At 41.6% G+C, this 26,206-nt stretch overlaps 1 protein-coding gene and 1 pseudogene across 3 annotated transcripts in view; both read right to left on the bottom strand.

The window, feature by feature from the left end:
• PSMA6 (proteasome 20S subunit alpha 6) overlaps positions 1–26,206 on the bottom strand; it is a 36,058-nt gene that overhangs the window by 1,715 nt on the left and 8,137 nt on the right. For 2 of the 3 annotated variants that reach the window (XM_059710646.1, XM_059710649.1), the window contains 5 exons: positions 7,487–7,581; positions 7,146–7,227; positions 5,869–6,024; positions 3,037–3,215; positions 1,013–1,107 (listed from right to left, as the gene is read on the bottom strand). In XM_059710646.1, coding sequence (XP_059566629.1) covers positions 1,013–1,107; positions 3,037–3,215; positions 5,869–6,024; positions 7,146–7,227; positions 7,487–7,581 — 607 coding nt within the window. The remainder of the gene's footprint in view (positions 1–1,012; positions 1,108–3,036; positions 3,216–5,868; positions 6,025–7,145; positions 7,228–7,486; positions 7,582–26,206) is intronic. The other variant, XM_059710650.1, reaches the window with a different exon arrangement.
• Positions 17,100–19,355, bottom strand: LOC132241726 (selenoprotein K-like; annotated as a pseudogene).

Genomic DNA, 26,206 nt, shown 5'->3' with positions numbered 1-26,206 from the left:
ACAAAAACTAATTGCAGGTCCATTAGAGAGATCTGTAAATAGTTCTTGATGAAATTTTACTGATTAAAAAAAAAAAAAAAGAATTGTATTTTAACTTAAAAAAAAAGATCTTTTCATACAGAAAACAATGTTTATTTTTCTTAAATCTTTCATGTTTGTATCAATTACCTGCAGGCAACAAAAAGAATAGAAAAAGGCCTACTAACAAAAAACTCTTCAAGGCTTGGTCTACCCCTAACCATAACCATGTGTACTTAAAATTGTGACCTAAAAGTAGATATACATAATAGTTAATATGCCTTCCCTTCCAGCAGTTCCTCGCATCTGTGGACTTAACTGAAGTATTTTCCACTATTCAAAAAAGCAACCAAGTTCATGGTAAGTAATGACTTCAAAGGGTTGCTGGGAGGATTAAGTGAGCTTATATGCATTAAGCATTCAGTACAGATTTGACTCATGGAAGCTGTAAGGTTAATTTGTGGTAATTAGTCACTTAGTTCACTTAGTAAGAACAGACAGACATCCAGCATCTGTAATTCAATGAGCTGTATTCAAAATTTGGGGCTTCCAAAGATCTCCAGATAGGGTTTGATGTATATTAGTATTTCAAATTTGCTCTTCACATATATAACCACTAAATAATTGAGGCTCCACCTGAAAAACTTGAAAACTACTTTGACAGTTCAGTTTCTATTGACCTTAAACTAAAAAAAGAAAAACTCTTATATTTACTTCTTACTTTATGAAGGAGGTTAATTTATATCACGTATGGTATTAGATAAAAAATCACTCTGAAACGAGAAGAAAAGCTTTTATATCTGTCTTAGAGAGACATCAGTAAGTTTAAAAATAGATTTATCAGATGCTAAAAGGAAAATACTATAACTGTAGTACAAGAAAATGTTTCCTTTCCCCACGTTATAGGACAAATGAACCCCACATGTCTAACTTTTTAGGCTGGAATTTATCACTTGGCAAACTTCTTAAGTACCTGGTCAACAATATAACTCACCTGAATTTAGGATTTTCAACTGTAACTACTCCAACTTCTATTTCTGAAGGTTTGAAATCAATTGATAGAACAGTAGACAGGCAGGTAATTGCAGTCTGAAAAAAGTTATCAACATTAAAATATAGTATTTTTCAGAGACTCCAAGATTTTCTCATTCCAAGCATATTCAAATCATGAATTAACCACATGCTATTCATTTTTGCTTCATTTTTCAGTGATGTACTTCTAGAGCCACTAACAGATTGCTTAATTCTAGTTTGTTGCCTGCCAATGAAAAGAAACTTGTTTATATCAGTTCAGCCATAAATCAAAGGGGCCCATCAAGCAAAATAGAAAGATTTACACAAAACTATTTGGTTAATGACCACTACATGCCAGGCCCTATGCTTAGCATTTGAGGTGAGATGAGGAGAGGATGAATGATATAGTCCTGGCTGTTGTGGCTCAGCTGGGTGGGCATCATCCTGTGCACTGAAAGGTTGTTGGTTTGATTCCTGGTGAGGGCACATGCTAGGGTTGTGGACTCAATTCCCACAAGGGGGTGTGCAGGAGGCAGCTGATCAATGTTTCTCTCTCTCTCTCCCCTTCTCCCTTCCTCTCTCTCTAAAAAAATCAATAAAAACATTTTTTTTTAAAAAGATCAATGATATAGTCTTTTTTCAAGGAATTTATAGTAATAACAATTTAAGAATGTTTTAAGTGGCTCTGTATCTGATGTGATTACTTATGTAATTATGAATTGCAATAAGAAAAAACCTTTAATAAACATCTAAACAGGGCATAGTACCTTCCAGATGAAAACAAGCTTTATATCACCTGTTAGTATAAATACTGCCAACCAAACATAAAAAGTACTAGAGGCCTAGTGCATGAATTTGTGCACCAGTGGGTTCCCTTGGCCTGGCCTGCGGGATCAGGCCAAAACTGGCTCTCTGGCATCCCCTAAGGTGTCCCGGATTGCAAGAGGGCGCAGGCCAGGCCAAGAGACCCCACTGGTGCACAATTGGGGCCAGGGAGGGACGCGGGAGGCTGGCCAGCCAGGAAGGGACTGTGGGAGGCTCCAGGGTGTGTTCGGCCAGTCTCCCTCAGTTCCCATTGGCAGGACCCCAGCAGCAAGCTAACCTACCAGTTGGAGCGTCTGACCCTGGTGGTCAATGCACATCACAGCAAGCGGCTGAGCGGCATTAGCATATCATTAGCATATTACACTTTGATTAGTTGAACGGATGACCGGACACTTAGTATATTAGGCTTTTATTATATAGGATTAGATGGTAATTTTCTCTTTGTCATTTGTCAGAATCATGTTATTAGTCTTTAGAAAGGGCTGTATCCCAGACCCTCATTCCAATATCTACTAAATATTTTGTTTTTAACTTCTTGGCAATAAATAAGAGGCTTCTTTAGTCTACTGTTGTTAAATATTTGTCAAATTTTAGCTTGTCAAAAAAAAAAAAAAAAAAAAAAAAGAACCTTAGCTTGTCCTAACAAGGTAAAGTTCCCAATCATAATACATAATCCCCTCAAGAACCCTGCATAAATCTAGCTCTATTTTTGTATCCCAGATATAATTTCTCTACCAAGTCATTCTGTGAGCATATTCTTTTACCAGAAAGAACATTTGGTGTGTGGCTATTTATTTTTCCTTTAGCACACCATAAGGCAACATTACTGACGCAATTTTTTCGCTTTTGCTACCGAGAAGTGTAAGCCTACTTTGAGTCATAACCATGTAGGCTTTTAGGTCTAGTCTTCGATTCCTATTCTTAGTTATATTTTTCCATCTTATATGTGTTTTGTTGAAAGCAATTTCAAATACATTATGGAATGAGATAAGAAATTAAGTGAAAAGCAATCCTCATTGTTCCCATGTCAGCTGAATGACAGCAATTTTACTATTCAGCTAACAAACCTGGATCTTGTGATATAACCCAGGAATAGAGTTTATAGACTGTCAAGTATGCAGTGATCTTTACTATTCTATGGAGCATTAAAAAAAACTTAGCTTCTTTTGGCTAACTTACTTCCACTGTCTGTTCAAATGTCCAATCAAATTTCTTCTTCACTTTTTTTTCAAGAAAGCTGGTTGACTCGGTTTGTTTAACGCCTGCTGCAGTGGCTTTAAACCCACAGTAGTAACCTGCAGGATCACACTTGTACACCTGAGGGCCTTGTTCTTCATCTATACCAATTAAAATCATACCTAAAAAGAAAGAAAGACCCTCATTAAATATCTTATACCTTTATACAGCAAAAATTCCTGTGTTGTCATATAGCTCTTGTTAATCATTACTCTGGCCAACTATTTTAGAATATGTGTTTTGTTCTAAAAAAGACCTGATAAAACAGTCTAGCCAGTGTGGCTCAGTGGTTGAGCATTGATCAACCCATGAACCAAGAGTTCCCCAGTTCGATTCCTGGTCAGGGCACATTCCCAGGTTGCTGGCTTGATTCTCAGTGGGGGCGTGCAGGAGGCAGCTGATGGATGATACTCTCTCATTATTAATGTTTCTATCTCTTTCTCCCTCTCCCTTCCTCTCTCTCTAAAATAAATAAAAATATATTTAAAAACAAACAAAGGGGGCAAAAACAAAAAAAAAATCCCAACAAAACAAAAACAAACAAACCCCCGATAAACAAAATATAGGTTAACACTGCAAAAGGTTTTAACACAGATTTTTAGAAAGTTCAAATTATCACAAATGTAATCCACAAAAAATTTCTGAATCCTTGCTATTACTCAAAGCATGTTTCTTTGAATCCCAATTCCTCAAGATGTTACTTGGTCAAATAAATTTGGAAAATATACTTATATAATTCTTTTGGAGAAAATAATATACAATAGCATAGGTGTTCTAAAGTGTTCTGCTGTAGGCTGACCTACTTTTAGCTCAGTAGTCCTTAAATTTGCTTAACCAAGGAATAGGTTTTCTCTTTTCTTAAATTTAAGAACTAGTGATGAAAGTTCCAAGGACCTAAAAGTATATGTAACACACCCTGGGAATGCTGGAGCAAAGTGAAGTACACATAGGGGCTAATGTTCACGTCTATACTGCCCATCTTTGTTGCTGTTGGTATACATTCCCCTAGAAGTCAGTATAATTAAAATTCTAAATTCTGTACATAAATTTATTACAAATCTAATGTTATTAGATTGACATATGATGTGACAATTAAAATAGCCACTATCATCAAACTGCTTTCTACTCAGCAGAGCAGGTAACAAAGTATCTATTTAAAGAATGGCTTAACTCCTGCTTTCTTACATTCCAGATCTGAACCTCTTTTAAAGTGTCTGTCTTCTTCTAAAATTCAGTATGAACTGACTACTTTTTTCACATTTATAAATGTTTTAGAGTCTCCTAATGCGGAATTTTCAACCTTATTTTATTGACAAACACTATCACGGTGATCTGATATCTGCTTTATTCAAAAGTTATGTTACCCTGTAATTTTCTTTACATTTCATACTTGATACAAAGTACAAGAGCAACATGAAAGAGATATCCACTTACTGCCTGGGGGAAGCAAGAAACACTTCTCTACTCCAGGGTCTTGCAAGATGAATAGGGTTTAATAGGTGATAAGGACATGCAAGGCGATCAAGGCAAAAGGAACAAGACATGAAAGATCAGGGTAGACCCAAGGAATGAAAAATGATCTGTGTATGACTGGGTCTTCAGATGAGGGAAGAAAGCAGTACAAGGAAGAGGCAACTTGGGAGTAAACTGTAAGAGGCCTTGCATATCATATTAAGGAGTTTGGGATTGACACACTAGCCAATCAGTTTTTCCAAGGGAGCAACAACCAAATTTGACTTTAGAATGACTAACTCATGCAGCAATAGGAAAGGCTCAGAAAGAGTGAGAAGGGAGAGAAGAGACAAGTAAATTTAGTGGCAAAGGCAAGAGATAATGAAAAAATAACCAGAAATGGAGAAGAAACAGATATTCTGAGGAAAAGCCTGATGACTAATCAGAAGACCAGAGAAGATGGGGATACAAAAGAAAAGGATGAAAGTAGGAAAATAGTAATGATTTTAAATTTGAAGTATCTGTGGGACATAGAGGAAGGCACTGGGCCATATCTAATGTGACAGTGGGTGAGACCATACAGAAAGAACAAAGAGAGGACCACAGAGAGAAACCTGGTGAGCAACATTCCTAAGAGACCAACAGAAGAGGATGAGCTAAGGAAAGTGAGGTGCAGGAAGAGTATCGCCAAAGAAATGAAGGGAGAATTTGTGAGAGGTTAAAAAATAGGATTAGATGCTAAAGAAAAATCATTACATTGACTGCTTTAATTTTCATAAATGAATGAATGACACTATGCCAAAGGCAACTTGTGTTGAATTTTTCAGGATAATTTACTACATTAAGTCTAAAATCAGTAAACCATATCTCTCTCCCATTAAAATTTTCCTTGTTTTTTAAAAAAAGAAATTTATTCTAAAAATATGAATCAGGCATATGTGTGTGAGCCTGTTTCTTTAGAGTGGTCAAGAAAACAACTACATTACTAACATGCCTAATTTAGGTATTTCATTTGAACAAGTAATCTAGAATTGTTGTAGAACCCCCATTACAAAAGCCTAATATAACAATCTGGATCTTTCAAATCACACACACTAAACAAAAATATTTTGATAAAAAGTCTAATAGCATCTAAAGTTTCAAGATAATACTGTAAGTACTGTTGTGAAACCTATCCTTCATTGTTGACTAATGATAAATTATAAAGATTTCCTCACAATTTCCAAACCATATGTTCAGAACCTGAAATAATTTTCTTTATGCATCTTCTCTAAGAATAATTCTAAATTTATCAATTACTTAAGTACTTCTTAGCATACTTACAACAACCAAGGGGCCTCATTTCAGCATTCTGTGTGTAGACCTGAGAAATATCAGCAATTCTTTTACACAGCATGTCCACAGGAATCTCATAGCCATACTTGTATTTCCAATTAGCTGCCTCATAGCGTGCCCTCTGTACCTGGGATCTGCTGTCAGCTAAAAGCATAAAAAAGGTTTAGTTCTTTAGAAGCAAAGAATGATCCCCAAGCCAGACAATTTTCTATATATCTCCATTATGACTTAAGGAAAGCAGAAGTAGTCCACTATGGCTTTTTATTCCACCAATGAATAGTCAATGATCCTATCTAATAAAGAGAGAATATGCTAATTGACCCTCACACCCTCGCAAAGATGGCAGTGCCCACAGCCAATAAGGAGGGAATATGCTAATTGACCCTCACACCCTCGCAAAGATGGCAGTGCCCACAGGCAATAAGGAGGGAATATGCTAATTGACTGCCCCACCCTCAAAGATGGTGGTGCCCACGGCCACAAGATGGTGGCGCCCAGTCTCCTCAGCCCTGCTGGGGTGGCAGGCGCACATCAAGGCCAGACCTGCCCCCAGGCGGGCCCGGCCGCTCCACGTACCTGCCTCTGGAGTCCCCCAGTCCCCTCAGCCTCCCAGCTGCCCAGAGCCAGCCCGAGGTGCAGATAACCAGGGCCGGCCGAGGCTTGTGCTGCCGGCAGTGGCAGCAGTAGAGGTGTGATGGGGCGTTGCCTTCCCCTGATCACCAGGTTGACTCCCGCCCTTGAGGGCTCCCAGATAGTGAGAGGGGGACCCCCAGCTCCAGCGCATGAATTTTCATGCACCAGGCCTCTAGTAAGTATATAATAAAAAGAAAAAATTTTAAGATGAAGTTCTATACACAGTACTGTCGTTTTATTCTGATCCCTTTAAAGGGCAGTACTGTGTATAGAACTGCCAAAATAGTTTCTATAACTAATAACTCCCTAAGAACAAATTTTAAGGAGACAATGTTTCTCTTGATCTTTTTTGGTAAGCTTGAATTTTCCCTTATTTCAGAAAATAGAAACCCAAAGTAATTTTTTATAATTCTCACTTACTTCTAACCAATGTCATTATTACTAGGTTTGAGATTTACTGACTTACATCCCCTTACACTATTAACTACATCTGAAATAAATCATCTGTGAGAGGGGCCCAGTTTCCCTAACAGTAGTATGGATATCTAATTCTATTATACTTTAAAATTAGTACAAAACTCAAAAATAATGAGAAGAAAATAACAAATCTAAGTAGACATTGAGGCAATTACCTGTCATTCCTGTCATCACACAGCCAATGTTTTCAGTTATCTTGAATAAGTGAGTCACTGTGCTGGAATCCAATAATTTGTCCTAATGAACAAAATAAATCAGATAATTTTTTAAAAATCTCTGTGTAGTGATAAAAATACTGTGAAATTAAATAATATACTATATAATAAATATTTTTTTGTTTGCTTACAGTTAAAACCAATCAGTAAATACTAGGTAAACAGAGTCAAAGCAAGAATAATGTTAACATTTATAGGTAATAATAACCCTCTGTACAAACTTGTGAACAATTCTGATATTATATTTTGCAATAATCGGCTATCTGGGCAGTATTACTTACAGGTACTTTCTTCTGTGTGACAATTACTGCACAGTCTTTCCCTCTGACAGCTACCGATGTAAGGCCTCCCTGGTTAATAGCCTTAAAAGCATATTCTGGAAGACAGAGTAGTTTTTTAAAAGGCAGAATAATTATCATAAATTCATGCAATGGGATAATAACAGTCATTAAAAAGAATGAGACAGAGCTATACAAGCTAATATGGAATGCTGGCTAAGACATGAAAAGTCAAAATAATGGTAATAATAAATCATAGTTAAACCAACTCCATTTCTTTCCATTTTAACTTTACTGAAATCTTTTTTATCAGGCTCAAGTACCAAATTTCAAATAAAGATTTAGTTAATTTATTATATCTTTGTCAATTATGTTTTATCATTGGAAAAAAAAAATTTAAATCCTCACCCCAGGATATTTTTTCCATTGCTTTTCAGAGAGTAAAGGGAAGGGGGGTGGGGGGAGACAAAGGAGATAGAAACATCAATTTGAGAGAGACATATCAATTGGTTGCCTCCTGCAACAACCCGACAGGGGACCAGGGATCAAACCTGCAATCCAGGAAGGTGCTCTCGACCGGGAATTAAACCCGTGACTGGGAATCAAACCCATGACCTTTCAGTGCATGGGCTGATGCTCTCACCACTGAAAAACACCAGCCAGAGCTATGTTTTATCATTTTAAAAGTGGTTATTGTGGCCATTATTTCTAATAAGTCTGGTTTATCTAGGTCAAATTTAGTTGCTCTAGATTTTCTCAAGATTTAATATTTTTGTTAACTTTTGGTCAATAACTAATTTGACCATATGCAGTTTTAATTGCTCTTACGTTATTTTGTATTTTTTTCCCCCCACCACGCTGAATTTTTGGGGGTCACGGGTTTTTTTTTGGGCATTTTTAAAAAAATATATTTTATTGATTTTTTACAGAGAAGAAGGGAGAGGGATAGAAAGTCAGAAACATCGATGAGAGAGATCAATCAGCTGCCTCCTGCACGCCCCCCAGTGGGGACGTGCCCACAACCAAGGTACATGCCCCTGACCGGAATCGAACCCGGGACCCTTGAGTCCGCAGGCTGACACTCTATCCACTGAGCCAAACCGGTTTGGCTTTTTTGGCATTTTTATAGGATTCTTTAGTTTGTCTATAACAAACTTCAGCTTATATACTTCTAGTTGCTATCAAACTATTACCCAGTTACAAATGCTGGATCAACATGCTATATAATAAAGCCCTAATATGCAAATCGACCAAACAGGGGAACGACCGGTTGCTATGACGTGCACTGACCACTAGGGGGAGCGCTGCTCAGCCAGAAGCTGGGCTCACGGCTGACGAGCGCAGTGACGGGAGCCTCTCCCGCCTCGGCTGCAGGTGGAGTAAAGAGCAAGGGGTCCCGGTCTGCGAGAGGGCGCAGGCTGGGCTGAGGCTTCTCCCCACCCTGCCCCCCCCCATGCCAGCACACAACTTTCTTGCACCAGGCCTCTAGTAGTAGCATAAAAACAAAGGACTTTGGCACCATGTAGTTTAGCTGATAATGACTGCCTTTGGAAAGTAAAATTACAGATGAGACTATCCCTTTCTATGTTATGCATTTCCATACATTTAAATTTAATCTAAACATGTATTTTGTAATTAAGAACACAGCAACATAAATTAATATATGCTCATTGCAGGAAATATGAAAAAAGATAAAAGAAAACATTACTCATAACTCCAATCAGTACCTTTATTTTATTTTTTTAAATATGTTTTTACTGATTTCAGAGAGGAAGGGAGAGGGAGAGAGAGAGATAGAAACATCAATGATGAGAGGGAATCATTGACTGGCTGCCTCTTGCACACCCTCAACTGGGGATTGAGCCCGCAACCCGAGCATGTGCCCGGACTGGGAAGTGAACTGTGACCTCCTGGCTTATGGGTTGATAGCTCAACCACTGAGCCACAATGGCTGGGCATAATAGATGCTTTTAAAATTCTGTATTACTCTGGGAACTGGGTCTGAGGCCTGGCCTCATCTGTTCATAAAGCCATTGGTGATGAGGACCAGCTAAGGAAGATACTACCTATATTATAGCTCCTACCAAAGAATTTCCTTTGGCCCTAGCTGGTTTGGCTCACTGGATGGAGCGTCGGCTTGCAGACTGAAGGGTCCTGGGTTCGATTCCCGTCAAGGGCATGTACCTTGGTTCCAGGCGCATCCCCAGTGGGGGATGTGCAGGAGGCAGCTGATCGATGCTTCTCTCTCATCGATGTTTCTAACTCTCTATCCCTCTCCCTTCCTCTCTGTAAAAAATCAATAAAATATATTTTTAAAAAAAGAATTTTCTTTGATAGGTGCTATAATGAAAATCCTTTATCAAATATTTCTAAATAGCTATATACTGAAGAGAGAACAAAAGAATAGAGTAAAAAGATTCTAGAAAATCACTAAAGGAAATCCTCAAATCTAGCTTAGGTTGGCTAATTATAATATTTTTACCATCCCATTAGATTGCAAATAAAATGTTTCTTCTAAAAATGTTTCAAAATGCTCTTCAGTTCTGCTTCTCATCATCCCTCCACAGATATTCTAAACAATTACTGCTCGAAGAGACAAGAAAGTGGCTCAAGTAGGCAGATTCTAGGGGGTATCAATGTTTGGAAGAAAGGAATGGCATGGGATGATTTTCCAGTTTCATGGCCTATAGCCTGCATCCAGGCTCCAGTCAGGGCTAAACACTCATAGAACACTCAGTCCTTTTGGCCAAGAGAATTAGAGAGCAGTATGGGGGTAAAGACAGATGCTGGAAAGTCAGGGAGAGAAAGAAGAGAAGAAGAGAAGAAGAGAATCAGAGAGGGAGAGCCCCAACTTTTATATATAAGCATTGCCTAAATCTTTAGCTGAATTCCATAACCACACATGTACAAGACAGACTCCACGCAGCCTAGCTAAGGACAAAAAAGTGAGATTTTAACCTGCCACCCAAATTAACTGCCTCCAAGAACAAATCAACACCCTTTGGAGGAATATAATAGAATCTAGTCTTCCCAACCTATCATTCAGGACAATCAAGAATGATTCCAACATACCAAAAAAGAAAACAAACCAAACACACACACACACACACACACACACACACACACACACACACACACGACAACCCAAATCAGGAAAATGTAATCCATTTGCAAGAGACCAATCCTGAGATAACCCAGATGATGTATTAGCAGGAAAAGTTATTAAAACTATGCTCAATGACATAAGGGAAAAAATTCTCAAAATGAAATAAGATAGAAAATCTCAGTGGAGGAAGCACAAAAAAAAACCACCACAAAAAAACAAATATAAACGGTAGAACTGAGGCAAATAATTGGAATAAAACAATTAACCAGCCCTAACTGGTTTGGTTCAGTGGATAGAGCATCGGCCTGCGGACTGAAAGGTCTCAGGCATGTACCTTGGTTGCGGGCACATCCCCAGTAGGAGGTGTGCAGGAGGCAGCTGATCGATGTTTCTCTCTCATCGATGTTTCTAACTCTCTATCCCTCTCTCTTCCTCTCTGTAAAAAATCAATAAAATATATTTTAAAAAATTTAACCAAATGGACTTAACTGCAGAATAAAGATAATAAAGAGTGAATGGATAGGGAAATTAATCAGTAAGATTAAAAAAGACAGTAAGTCTGTGGGCCAATACTGAAAGGTATAATGTATTTTCTCTGACTGGCTTATTTTGCTTAGCATAATACTGTCCAGGTCCATCCATGCTGTTGTAAATGGTGAGATTCTCATTTACAAAGAAAGATCTGGCCATGGAGCCAATGATTCTGCTTATGTTTCCTGGCTTTATTATTCTGCAACAGATCCCATCAAGGACATGTATAGTGGCTTGGTGGTGCTCTTGGTTATCTGCAGAAAGGGATCCTGGAGGCCCACGGATTATGAAATGACATGGACCAAGAATATGCCTTGTTATTCTTGATTTTTGATGAGAACTAGTCTTGGTATCTGGATGAGAACATGGCACTCCATGGGCCCAAGGAGCCAGATCGTGTTAACCTACAGGATGAAACTTTCTTGGAGAGTAATAAAATGCAGGCCATTTATGGAAAACTCTATGCCAACCTCAAGTGTCTTACCATGTACAAAAGAGGATGAGTGGCTTGGTACATACTAGCCATGGACCAAGATATTGACCTGCACACTGTCTACTTCTATGCAGAGAGCTTCCTTTATGAGAATGGAGAGAGTTACCAGGAAGATGTGGTAGATCTCTTCCTGGGTACCTTTGAAGTTGTGGAGATGGTGGCCAGCAACCCTGGGACATGGCTGATTCACTGCCATGTTACTGTCTTGTATCAAAGAGAACATTTAAGCATTCTCACCACCACCACCACTGAGATTGGGAAAGCAATCTCCAGAGACTTTAGAGAAGGCAATGTGAGCATGCTGGGCATGCAGATCCCTGAAAAGGATAGCAAGATGCTAGGTTCTGTTTTAATTGCCATGGGTGTCATTATCCTGCTCATCACTCTGGCTCTTGGTGGTATGGTCTGGTACCAACACAAAAAACAAAAACAAAAAACAAAAACATGGAGCAACAGGTCATCCTGGATGACAGCTTTAAGCTTCTGTCCCTCAAGAACTAACAGCTGGCCGAAACCGGTTTGGCTCAGTGGATAGAGCGTTGGCCTGCGGACTGAAGGGTCCCGGGTTTGATTCCGGTCAAGGGCATGTACCAGGGTTGCGGACACATCCCCAGTAGGAGATGTGCAGGAGGCAGCTGATCGATATTTCTCTCTCATCGATGTTTCTAACTCTCTATCTCTCTCCCTTCCTGTCTGTAAAAAATCAATAAAATATATTTAAAAAAATAAAAACCTTTAAAAAAAAAAAAAAGAAAAGAACAGAACAGCTGAATCTGGGCACTGCACATCTGTAATGCTCTCTCAGCAGGCCATGGACTAGCAACTGACCCCACTATAAAGGGGCATGGTTGGTACACAGGCACAGGAGGGAATCAAACTTGTCTGGGTATTTTTTTGCCCCACTTATTTATTTACATAGAAATAATATGCTTCCTCTTTTTCTTTAAGTTTCTTTGCTCCACTTGGGAACCTGGGGCTAGGTGAGTTTCCTAGTATTACATACCACAAATTTCAATAGCTAGATTTTATCACTCACTGACACTTGGACCTAAAAACTGATCCCTCTCACAAAGTACATACCAAGAATAAAATACACTGAATAGGTTTTTACTTCTTTCCAGGACCTCACCTAATTCACCATGAACCAAGGCTAAGTGAGCTATGAATATAATCTACATCTAAACTAAGGACTAAGCCTGGGCATGATGGGAGCATATCTCAACATGATAAAGGCCATATATGACAAACCTACAGCCAACATCATACTCAATGGGCATTTCCCCTAAGAACAGGAACAAGACAGGGATGTGTGTTTTCACCACTCTTATTCAACACCAGAGGCCTGGTGCAGTCTGGGACCCCGTGGGGGATGTCCACCTGCCGGCTTAGGCCTACTCCCCGGGAGACCGGGCCAGAGCTGGCAGTCAGACATCCCTCTGGCAGCTGGGAGTCCTCGGGGAATGTCCACCTGCCAGCTTAGGCCCGCAGGAGGCCTAAGACATAGTCAGACATCCTTAGCACTACCGTGAATACGGGAGAGGCCGCTGCACTTGCAGTCGTCAGTCCGGCTTGTGGTTGATCAAAGTTCCCACTGTGGGAGCGCAATGACCACCAGGGGGCAGCTCCTGCATTGAGCGTCTGCCCCCTGGTGGTCAATGGGCATCATAGCAACCGGTCATTCTGCAGTTAGGTTCAATTAGCATATCACCCTTTTATTATACAGGACTAGAGGCTCGGTGCACAAAAATTTGTGCACTCGGGGGGGCGGGGGATCCCCTCAGCCTGGCCTGTGCCCTCTCGCAGTCTGGGACCCCTTGGGAGATAACGCCCTGCTGACTTAGGCCTGCTCCCGGGTGAAAGAGGGCAGACCCAATCCCTAGGTGCAGCCCCTGGTCGGGCTCAGAGCAGGGCCGACTGGGGGATTGGGGCACCGCCCACTGTCACACTCAAGGCAGGGTCAATGGGGAGGTTGCGGCGCCACCCCCTGTCACGCACAGAGCAGGGCCAATCAGGGGGTTGGGGCGCTGCCCCCTGTCACACACAGAGCAGGGCCCATCGGGGGGTTGGGGCTCCATACCCTGTCAGGCACAGAGCAGGGCCCATCAGGGGGTTGAGGAGCTCCCCCCTGTCACTCACAGGGTAGGGCCGATAGGGGAGTTGGGGCACCGCCCCCTGTCACACACAGAGCAGGGCGGATCAGGGGGTTGGGGCGCCGCCCTCTATCACCCACAGAGCAGGGCCGATCAGGGGGTTGGGGCGCCGCCACTGTCACACTCAGGGCAGGGCCGATGGGGAGGTTATGGCTCTACCCCATCACACACAGAGCAGGGCCCGTGGGGTGGGGGTTGGGGCGCCGCCACTCTCACACTCAGGGCAGGGCCAATGGGGAGGTTATGGCTCTACCACGTCACACACAGAGCAGGGCCGATCAGGGGGTTGGGGCGCTGCACCCTGTCACACACAGAGCCGCAGTGTGATCAGGGGGTTGGGGAGCTCCCCCTATCAGGCACAGAGCAGGGCTGACCAGGGGGTTGGGGCGCCTTCCCCTGTCACGAACAGAGCAGGGCGGATAGGGAGGTTGTGGCCCCGTCCCGTCACACACAGAGCCGCAGGGCGATGAGGGGGTTTGGGCGCTGCCCCCTGTCACGCTGATCCCGGTGCCGGGAGGCCTCTCGGCTCCGCTGATCCCAGTGCTGGGAGGCATATTACCCTTTTATTATATAGGATAGAGGCCTGGTGCACGGGTGGGGGCCGGCTGGTTTGCCCTGAAGGGTGTCCTGGATCAGGGTGGGGGTCCCCACTGGGGTGCCTGGCCAGCCTGGGTGAGGGGCTGAGGGCTGTTTTCAGGCTGGCGGGTGACTGAAGCTCCCAACCGCTCCTTTTTTACTTTTTTTTTTTTTTTTTTTTTTTTTTTAAATTCTGGGCAAGCTTTAGCTTTGAGGCTTGGCTCCAGCTCTTAGGCCTCCGCTGCTGAAAGCAGGTTTCTGGCCTTTGTTTACCTTCTGTATTTGAAACAATGTTGCGATCCTGCTGGCTGAAGCCCGACGGACTAAAGCAGGTTTCTGGGGTTTTGTTTAGCTTCTATACTTGTAACATAGTTGCTTAGAGTTGCAGCTCAGAGGCCTGCAGCGGCCGGCGAGGAACGTTGGAGTCCTCTGTCACTGAAGCAAGCAAGCCTCATGTTCACTTTAAGCTGCCTGGCTGCCAGCCGCCATCTTGGCTGGCAGTTAATTTGCATATCGCCCTGATTAGCCAGTGGGAAGGGTAGCGGTCGTACGCTAATTACCATGTTTCTCTTTTATTAGATAGGACTAGGGGCCCGGTGCACAAAGATTCGTGCACAGTGGGTGGGTCCCTCAGCCCGACCTGCACCCTCCCCAATCTGGGAGCCCTCTCCAATCCAGGAGTTTCTGTCTGTCTTTGCAATCATATGAGTGAATTGTCTGAGATCCCCAACCCAGTTTGGTTTGTTGCTCACAGAATAATAGAGGCATTTTTTCTTTGCTTCATTGGTGGAGATTTCCTGGAAGTTTTAGGATTTATCTTCCCTTTAATTTTTCCTAGACACTCTGATCTTATGTCTCTCACCTTTGCTTTCCCTCCACCCCCCACTGCAACAGTAACTTGCTCCCGGCTCACTTTGCTCTAGTGCTAGGACAGTGACAGCGAACCTTTTGAGCTTGGTGTGTCAGCATTTTGAAAAACCCTAACTTAACTCTGGTGCCGTGTCACATATAGAAATTATTTGATATTTGCAACCATAGTGAAACTAAGATTTATATTTTTGATATTTATTTTATATATTTAAATGCCATTTAACAAAGAAAAATCAACCAAAAAATGAGTTCGCGTGTCACCTCTGACACGCATGTCATAGGTTCGCCATCACTGGTTTAGGAGATTCATCTGCCACCAGAACTACAATTCCTGGTGCTCCCGCACTCTGGGCTTCTGCTTTCGGTCCTGGGGCTGCCATCAGAAGTACTATTCCCAGAATTCCTGGTGCTCCCCATGCTGGGAGCGACCGAGGGAGCCACAGCCCCCCAAGGGAGCAACCAAAGGAGCCACATCCCCCCAAGCTGCCAGCTCTCCTGCTTCTGCTCTTCACCAGGCATCTGTGTATGCAAATTAACCCGCCAGCTTTGTCAGGTTAATTTGCATATTCACTCCTGATTGGCTGGTGAGCATAGTGAAGGGATGGTCAATTTACATGTTTCTCTTTTATTATATAGGAGGATACTACTGGATGTCCTAGCCACAGCGATCAGGCAAAAATAAATAAAAGGCATCCAAATTGGAATGAGTGGGGTGAGATTTAGAAATCCAAACTATTTTAATTCTCCTTGGGAGGAAACTATTTTGGAAAAGTGAGTAGACAGTGGTTGCCACTGGACATTAAAGTACTTGTTACAATACTGTAAAAAAAAAAAAAAGGTATAATGTACATGTAATTGAAGTGCTATGTGGAGAAAAAAATCTGAAAAAATAATGGCTAAAAATGGTTCATATATGGCAAAAGACAAAATTTCAGATTGAAGATCCAGTAAACTCTAAGTGGATAAATACAAAGGAAACTGCATGTAGTAGGTTCACTATATTCAAATTCCTGAAAACCAAAAATAGGGAACTTGAAAACACAGAAAAAAGAACAGATTATACATAAGAGAACAATGATTTGAATTCCACAGGCTTCACTAAAGATAGCGGAACACCATTAAAGTATGAAAAGAAAAAAATTTTCCATGCAATATTAGAATAGCAGGTGTGCCAGAAGAGGCAGAAAGGGAGAAAGAGGTACAGAACGTGTTTGAAGAAATAATGGCAGAAAAATTCCCTAACCTGGTAAAGAAAAAATCACACAAGTTCAGGAGGCACAGAGAACCCCAAGCAAGAAGAACCCCAAAAGACCCATGCCCAGACACATCAAAATTAAAGACAAAGAGAGAATCTTAAAGGCAGCAAGAGAAGAGCAAACTGTTACCTCCAAAGGAGCTCCCATATGGCTGACATCTGACTTCTCATTTGAAACTCTACAGGCCAGAAGCGAATGGCATGAAGTACTCAAGGTAATGGAAAGCAAAGATCTGAAACCAAGATTACTGTATACAGCAAGACTATCATTCAAATAGTCAAATAAAGAATTTCCCAGACCCCCCCCCCCCAAAAAAAAGGCTAACGGAGTGCATCACCACCAAGTCAGCATTACAAGAAATGCTTAAGGAACTGCAATACAGAAAAGAAACCTAGGCATACAAAATTAAAATGGCAATGAATAAGTACCTATCAATAATAACCCTAAATGTAAATGGATTAAATGCTCCAATCAAAAGGCACAGGGCAGCTGAATGGATACGAACACATGACCCAACTATATACTGTCTACAAGAGACCCAGCTTAAAACAAAAGAAACACACCGGAAAAACCATCAGTTCTGTCTACTATATCCAATAAAAATATCCTTCCACTGCCTGATGGTTTGTTCCTTCTGCTATGAAATGTGCATGTCCAGTTGTCTGCTTCTTAGAGCAGACATTTATCTTCCTCATCCACCAGCCATTGGAGGAGGATTGGGACCATGCAGATGATTAATTTGGCCCATTCTTCGGGGCGGGGCGGGGGGGGGGGCTTCTTGGGGATCCACTTCCATCATCATATCTGGAATCAGATGAGTTTCCATAGTCTCTTCTCTTTTTCACATCTTGCTGAAGTGGTTTCAAAAAACAAAATCACACACTCAACTATTCCCCAGAAGAAATCTGTTATCAAAGATAATCTCCAGGGGAAAATAACTCTGGCTGTCAAACACTTGTCAATTCAAGATGTAAAACATCTTGCTCTTTGTTATCAGCCTCTGGAGTGACTGAGCCCCTCAGAGAATATTTTGTGGTCTTAGAGAGGATTATGAATTTGACCCTAAAGGTAACGGAAGTAAAGACAAAAACAAAAGAATAGGACTAATCAAACTAAAAAGCTTCTGCATAGCAAAAGAAACTGACAACAAAACAAAAGGGCAAACAGCCGAATAGGAGATGTATTTGCAAATAACAGCTCTGACAAGGGGTTAGTATCCAAAACATATAAAGAACGTAAACGACTCAAGACCAAACCAAAAAAAAAAAACAATTAAAAAATGGGCAGAGGACCTGAAGAGACACTTTCCACAAGAATACATACAGATGGCTAACAGATATATGAAAAGATGTTCAACTTCACTATTAAGGAACTCATTCATTGCTGGTGGAATGTAAATTGGTACAGCCACCATGGGGAACAGCATGGCAGTTCCTCAAAAAATTAAGAATAGTTATCAAATGACCCAGCAATTCCTCTTCTGGGTATCTATCCGAAAAACTTGAAAAACATTTATTCACAAAGATGCATGCACCCCTATGTTCACTGCAACATTATTCACAGTGGCCAAGTGTGTTCACCACTCTTATTCAGCATATTACTGAAAGTCCTAGCCACAGGATCAGACAAGAAGAAATAAAAGGCATCCAAATTGGAAAACTGGAAGAATATACCATATTCATGGATTGGTAGAATCAACATTATTAAAAAGTCCATACTACCCAAGGCAATCTACAAATTCAATGCAATCCCTATTAAAATACCAATGGCATATTTCACAGAGCTAGAACAAATACTCCAAAAATTTATATGGAATCAAAAAAGACCCCGAAGAGCTGCAGCATTTTGAGAAAGAAAAACAAAGTTGGAGGAATCACAATATCAGATTTCAAGTTATACTACAAAGCCACTGTAATAAAAACAACCTGATGCTGGCACAAGAAAAGGCACATAAATCAATGGAACAGAACAGAGAACCCAGAAACCAATCCAAGCCATTATGCTCAATTAATATTTGACAAAGGAGGCAAGAGCATACAATGGAGTCAAGACAGTCTCTTCAATAAATGGTGTTGGGAAAATTGGAAAGATACATACAAAAAAATGAAACTAGACCACTAACTTACACCACACACAAGAATAAACTCAAAATGGATAAAAGACTTAAATGTAAGTCATGAAACCATAAAAATCCTAGAAAAAACCATAGGCAGCAAAATCTTAGGCATCTCTCATAGCAATATGTTTACTGATACATCTCCTAAGGCAAAGGAAACAAAGGAGAAAATAAACAAATGGGAGTCACCAAAATAAAAAGCTTCTGCACAGCAAAATAAACCATCAACAAAATGACAAGAGAGCCCACTGGGAGAACATATTTGGCAATGATATCCTATCTAATAAAGGGAAATGTAAATTGACTGTCACACCATCACAAAGTTGGCGGCGCTTATAGCCACAAGATGGCGGCACCCAGTCTCCTCAGCCCTGCTGGAGTCTCCCAGTCCTTTCAGCCCAGGCAGGGAGGGAAGGGGGGTGGCAGGCCCACAGTGTGGCTGGACCCGCACTCAGCCCCTCAGCTGCCCAGGGACAGCCTGAGGCTCAGGGAAGCCTCGGATGTTGGCTGCCCAGCCATTCAGGGCCATCCGAGGCTCAGGTAACCAGGACCAGCTGAGGCTTGTGCTGCTGGCATGGCAGCAGCAAAGGTGTGATGGGGACATCGTCTTCCTGACCAAGGGGTCGCCTCCCGCCCCTGAGGGCTCCTGGACTGTGAGGGGGGCAGGCTGGGCTGAGGGAACCCCCTCATGGCAGGGGACCTGAGGCTGCACCCCCTCCTCCCAGTGGGGCTTGATGGGGGACCTCAGGACATGCCCCCCATCCTGGTGCCAGGCCGGGGACCTGAGGCTGCACCCCCCACCTGGCAGGGTTTGATGGGGGTGGGGCTGGCCGGGTCTGGATCTCACTCAATGGGGGTGGGACTGGCCGGGTCTGGGTCTCGCATGATTTCAAGGTGCACATGGGTGGGCGGGGACTTGACTCTGGGTCACACAGTGTGCCTCAGACTCTGATAAGAGGAAGATTTTCATATACATTTTACTAATTTTCTTTCATCTCTGACACTTCTATTATAGAGAAAATGCAAATAGCAATATTAAAACATTTCCTCTAATTAATTCCTTTTTAACGTGCATGAATTTCGTGCACCGGGCCACTAGTGTGTGTACACACACACACACACACACACACACACACACTACCCTAATACACAAATAGACCGAAGGGCAGAACAACCATTTGCTATGACGAGTGCTGACCACCAGGGGGTGTGCACAGAACATGGCGGTGTTGGCTGCAGCGGGATGGTGGAACAGTGAGCAGGGGTACCAGACCAAGATGGGGCACCTGTCGCTGTCATCAGGGCAAGCCTCTGGTGGGTACTGAAAATTCTTTGCTCCCGCACACCGCTTGCACCTGCTGTGAGATTACAAGTGTGTGTGTTTTTTAAGCTGCTAAGTTTGTGGTAATTTTTTAAAATATATATTTTATTCTGCCAGAGCCACGGTTTCCAGCAGACAAGCATCTGGAGACCATCACAGGCAGCCCCTGGGAGTCGCTGTGAGACCCCACTCGGTGCAATATTGTACAGACAGGGGCGCACAGCCCCACAGGAGAAATTCTGAATTCACTCTTCCTAAATAACTGCCAATAGACACTGTCGCACAATTTCAACGCCAGGGCCCCTTAGGGTGTGTCAGAGCCCTGCGCACACGCCGCAAACGCATTGCCAGAGGGCGCGTTTCCAGCAGGCAGGCATCTGGAGCCCACCATCCCATAGGCAGATCTGGGGAGCCACTGCATGCCTCACTGAGTGTAATATTGTGCAAATGGGGGTGCAATGCCTCACAGCAGAAATTCTGAATTCACTCTCCTGAATAACTGCCAATAGATGCTGTCACATAACTTCAGCCACAGGGCCCCTCAGCGTACCTTGGAGATCCACACCACAGGTACCCCTGTGAGCTGCCACTGGGAGCGTGTGTATCCATCCACAGGCACAGCAGCAAAAACTGAGTCTTCCTACTCTACAGCTGCAAAACTCTGGACACTATAGTCAGGCTTTTCCAGCGCTCAGGCCTCCTGAGCCCACCGGGCCACAGGTGTGTTCTTATTCTAACAAGGGTGCACTATCCCAACAACAGAAATTCTCAATATCCTCATCCTGGATACCTGCCCACAGACATCTCGATCGCTTAGCTTTCAACAGGGCCCTTCAGAGTGCTCCAGGGTGCCACACTGGCAAGCACACCGCGGGTGCCCCTGTGAGCTATCACTGGGAGCGTGGTTATACAACCACAGGCCCAGCAGCAAAAACTGAGTCTTCCCACTCTACAGCTACAGAACTCTGGACACCACAGTTGTGCCTTTCCAAGTGTGCAGGCTGCCTGAGCCCTACCACCCTGACAGACAGCTCCTGGGTACCTCCAAGAGCCCCAGCTGGGCACGGGCGATTTTAGCCAAGGACCCAAGGCAGCAAAAATTGGAACATATCCCTCCCCAGCTGCTGACATCTGGACACCGCGGTTGCACCTTACCAGCTCGCAGGCCTACATCAAGAAAACCCACACAGCTCAAGTAGGGAGCTACACTAGATTACAAAACTCAGGAGATGCGAGAGATCACACAAGCAGCACCCTCCTCAAAAGAACAGGGGTAGCAAAACAGTCAGATCTAGGACACAGAAACAATTAAAACATTAAACAAAACATGGGGAGACAAAAAAGCAACCCTCAAAGGAAAGAAAAAGAGGAATCACTAGAGAGAGAGTTAAATGAAACCAAGGCAAGTAACTTCTCGGAGACAGAATTCAGAGTAATGGTTATAAGAATGCTCAAACGGCTGGGTGACAAATACATGCAACTCAATGACAAATACACACAACTCAATGAGAATTATAAGGAGCTGAATGAGAATGTCACCAATATGAAAAGGAATCAAGAGGAAATGAAGAACAACATAGCTGCAAGAAAGAACACATTGGAAGGCTTGAACAGTAGACTAGAAGAGGCTGAGGACTGCATCAGCGAGCTAGAAGACAAGGTAGGAAAAAACACACAAACACAGCAGCAACTGGAAAGAAAAATTTAAAAGCAAGAGGAGAACCTAAGGGAGCTTTGGGACAACACAAAACGAAACAACATCTGCATAATAGGGGTACCAGAAGGAGAGGAAGAGAAGCAAGGAATACAAAACCTGTTCGGAGAAATAATGACAGAAAACATCCCCGATATTGGCAAGAAAAGAACCATGCAAATCCAAGAAGCACAGACAGTCCCAAACAAAATGAACCCAAAAAGACCAACACCAAGTTACATCATAATTAAATTGGCAAACATCGATGACAAAGCATGAATCTTAAAAGCTGCCAAAGAGAGTCAGAGAGTTACATACAGGGGATCTTCCATTAGAATATCAATGGATCTCTCAACAGAAACACACCAAGCTAGAAGGGAATAGAATGAAATATACAAAGTGATGCAAACCAAGGGACTGAATCCAAGAATACTATACCCAGCAAGGCTATCATTCAAAATTGAAGGTGGAATCAGGAGCTTCACAGACAAAAAAGGACTAAGAGAGTTTATTACCACCAAGCCAGCAATGCAAGAAATGATAAAGGGAATCTTGTAAAAAGAAATTGAAAGGCAAGAAGAAACACAAACATTAAGAATAAAAATGACGACAAACAAGTACTTATCAATAATAACATTAAACGTAAATGGATTAAATGCCCCAATCAAAAGACATAGGGTAGCTGAATGGATAAGAAAACATGACCCATATATCTGCTGTCTACAAGACACCCACCTGAGAACAAAGGATTCACAGAGACTGATAGTGAAGGGATGGAAAAAATTTTTTCAGGCAAATGGAAATGAGAATAAAGTTGGGGTTGCGATACTTATATCTGACAAAAAAGACCTCAAAGTAAAGGCCATAACAAGAGATAAGGAAGGCCACTACATAATACTAAAGGGAACAATCCAACAAGAAGATATAACTCTTGTAAATATATATGCACCCAATACAGGAGCACCCAAATACATAAAACAACTTCTGGAAGATATCAAGGGAGAGATTGATAGCAATACGGTCATAGTAGGGGACTTTAATACCCCACTGACATCACTAGATAAATCCTCTAAACAAAAAATCAGTAAGGAAACAGCAATCCTAAATGACTCACTAGATAAGATGGACTTAATTGACGACATCAGAATATTTCACCCCAAACAGAATATACATTCTTCTCCAGTGCACACAGGACATTTTCAAAGATAAACCACATATTAGGACATAGGCAAAGTCTCTTCAAATTCAAGAGGATAGAAATCATAACAAGCATCTTCTCAGATCACAGTGGCATAAAACTAGAAATCAACTACAATAAAAACAATGGAAAAAAATCAAACACTTGGAGGCTAAATAGCATGCTATTAAACAATGATTGGGTTACCAAAGAGATCAAAGAAGAAATAAAAAGCATCCTGGAAACAAATGACAATGAAAACACTCCAATGACAACAATCCAAAATCTATGCGACACAGTGAAAGCAGTCTTGCGAGGGGAAGTTCATAGCTCTACAGGTCTACCTCAAAAAACAAGAAAAAATGGTAATAAATTACCTGACCCCGCAACTTAAAGAATTAGAAAGAGAGCAACAAGAAAAGCCCACAGTAGCCAGAAGGAAGGAAATAATAAAGATCAGAGCAGAAGTAAATGACATAGAGACCAAAAAAAATTACAAAAGATCAATAAACCAAAAGCTGGTTCTTTGAAAGGATAAACAAGATTGATGAACCTCTAGCCACACTCACCAAGAAACAAAGAGAACCCAAATAAACAAAATCAGAAATGAAAGAGGTGAAGTAACAACTGATCCCACTGATACACAAAGGACTGTAAAAAAATACTACGAACACCTCTACTCCAACAAACTGGACAACCTCGATGAAATGGACACATTCCTAGAAAAATACAAGCTTCCAAAACTCAACCAGGAAGAATCAAAAAACCTGAATAGGCCGATAACTACTGATGAAATTGAAACAGTAATCAAAATGCTTCCAGCAAACAAAAGCCCTGGACCAGATGGCTTCACAGGGGAGTTTAACCAAACATTCAAAGAACTAAAACCAATCCTTCTCAGACTATTCCAAAAAATTCAAGAGGAAAGCACACTTCCAAGCTCTTTCTATGAAGCCAGCATTACCCTAATCCCAAAACCATATAAAGACACCACAAAGAAAGAGGATTCAGGCCAATATCCCTGATGAACATAGATGCTAAAATCCTCAACAAAATTTTAGCAAGCCGGATCCAGCATTACATTAAAAAGATCATACACCATGACCAAGTGGGATTTATTCCAAGGATGCAAGGCTGGTACAATATCTGCAAATCAATAAACGTGATACACCATATAAACAAATTGAGACAAAAATCACATAATCATATCAATTGATGCAGAAAAGGCAGTTGACAAAGTCCAACACCCTTTTCTGATAAAAACGCTCAGCAAAGTGGGAATAGAAGGATCATACCTCAACATAATAAGAGCCTTATATGAAAAACCTACAGCCAACATCATACTCAATGGGCAAAAACTAAAACCATTTCCCTTAAGAACAGGAACAAGACAGGGATGTCCCCTTTCACCACTCCTATTCAACATAGTACTGGAGGTGCCAGCCAATGCAATCAGACAAGAAGAAGAAATAAAAGGTATCCAAATTGGTGAAGAAGAAGTAAAATTGTCCCTATTTGCAGATGACATGATACTATACATAGAAAACCCTAAAGACTCCATCAAAAAATTACTAGAATTAATAAATGAATTCGGCAATGTAGCAGGGATACAAAATTAATGCCAAAAAATCTATGGCATTTCTTTACACCAATAGTGAACTTACAGAAAGTGAGACTAAAAAAGCAATCCCATTTACCACTGCACCAAAAAAAAAAAATCGAGATACCTAGGAATAAACTTAACTAAAGAGGTAAAAGACCTATATGTTGAAAACTACAGGACGTTGAAAAAAGAGATAGAAGAAGACATAAACAGATGGAAGAACATACCATGTTTATGGATTGGTAGAATCAACATCATTAAAATGTCCATACTACCCAAAGCAATCTATAAATTCAACGCACTACCCATTAAAATACCAACGGCATATTTCACAGACCTAGAACAAACTCTCCAAAAATTCATCTGGAATAAAAAAAGACCCTGAATAGCTGCAGCGATCCTGAGAAAGAAGAATGAAGTAGGAGGGATCTCAATACCAGATATCAAACTGTATTACAGAGCTACTGTTCTCAAAACTGCCTGGTACTGGCACAAGAACAGACATATATATCAATGGAATAGAATAGAGAACCCCAAAATTGACCCAAACCAATATACTCAATTAATATTTGACAAAGGAGGCAAGAACATACAATGGAATCAAGACAGTCTCTTTAATAAATGGTGTTGGGAAAATTGGACAGATACATGCAAAAAAATGAAACTAGACCACCAACTTATACCTTACACAAAAATAAACTCAAAATGGATAAAGGACTTAAATGTAATACCGGAAACCATAAAAATACTAGAGGAATCCAAAGGCAACAAAATCTCAGACATATGCCGAAGCAATTTCTTCACTGATACAGCCCCTAGGGCATTGGAAACTAAAGAGAAAATAAACAAATGGGACTACATCAAAATAAAAAGCTTTTGTACAGCAAAAGAAACCATCAACAAAACAAGAACCCCCCACTGCATGGGAGAACATATTTGCCAATGTTATCTCTGATAAGGGTTTAATCTACAATATTTACAGGGAACTCTTACAACTTAACAAACGGAAGATAAACAATCCAATCAAAAAATGGGCAAAGGACCTAAATAGACACTTTTCAAAAGAGGACATTCTGAAAGCCAATAGACATATGAAAACATGCTCAAAGTCACTAATCATCCGAGAGATGCAAATCAAAACAACAATGCAGTATCATCTCACACCTGTCAGAATGGCTATAATCAACAAATCAACAAACAACAAATGTTGGAGAGGATGCGGAGAGAAAGGAACCCTTCTGCACTGCTGGTGGGAATGCAGACTGGTGCAGCCACTATGGAAGAGAGTATGGAGTTTCCTCAAAAAGTTAAAAAATGGAACTCCCATTTGACCCAGTGATCCCACTTCTAAGAATATATCCCAAAAAACTAGAAACATCAATCAGAAAGGATATATGCATCCCTATGTTCATAGCAGCACAATTTACCATAGCTAAGATTTGGAAACAGCCTAAGTGCCCATCAACAGATGAGTGGATTAGAAAACTGTGGTACATCTACACGATGGAATACTATGCTGCTGTAAAAAAGAAGGAACTCTTACCATTTGCCACAGCATGGATGGAACTGGAGAACATTATGCTAAGTGAAATAAGCCAGTCAGAGAAGGATAAATACCACATGATCTCACTCATTTGTGGAATATAATGAACAACATAAACTGATGAACCAAGACTGATCCAGAGACTGAGAGGCATTGATTGGACTGTCGGGCCTTGGAGGGAAGGTAGGGGAGGGTGGGGGTAAGGGGAAGAGATCAACCAAAGGACTTATATGCAAGCATATAGGCCTAACCAATGAACACGGACAACAGGGAGGTGAGGGCATGAGC

This window comes from Myotis daubentonii, chromosome 1, assembly GCF_963259705.1.
Source record: "Myotis daubentonii chromosome 1, mMyoDau2.1, whole genome shotgun sequence".
Taxonomy (NCBI): domain Eukaryota; kingdom Metazoa; phylum Chordata; class Mammalia; order Chiroptera; family Vespertilionidae; genus Myotis; species Myotis daubentonii.
The sequence above is the reverse complement of the archived record's forward strand: the minus strand, read 5'-3'. Positions and strand labels throughout refer to the sequence as shown.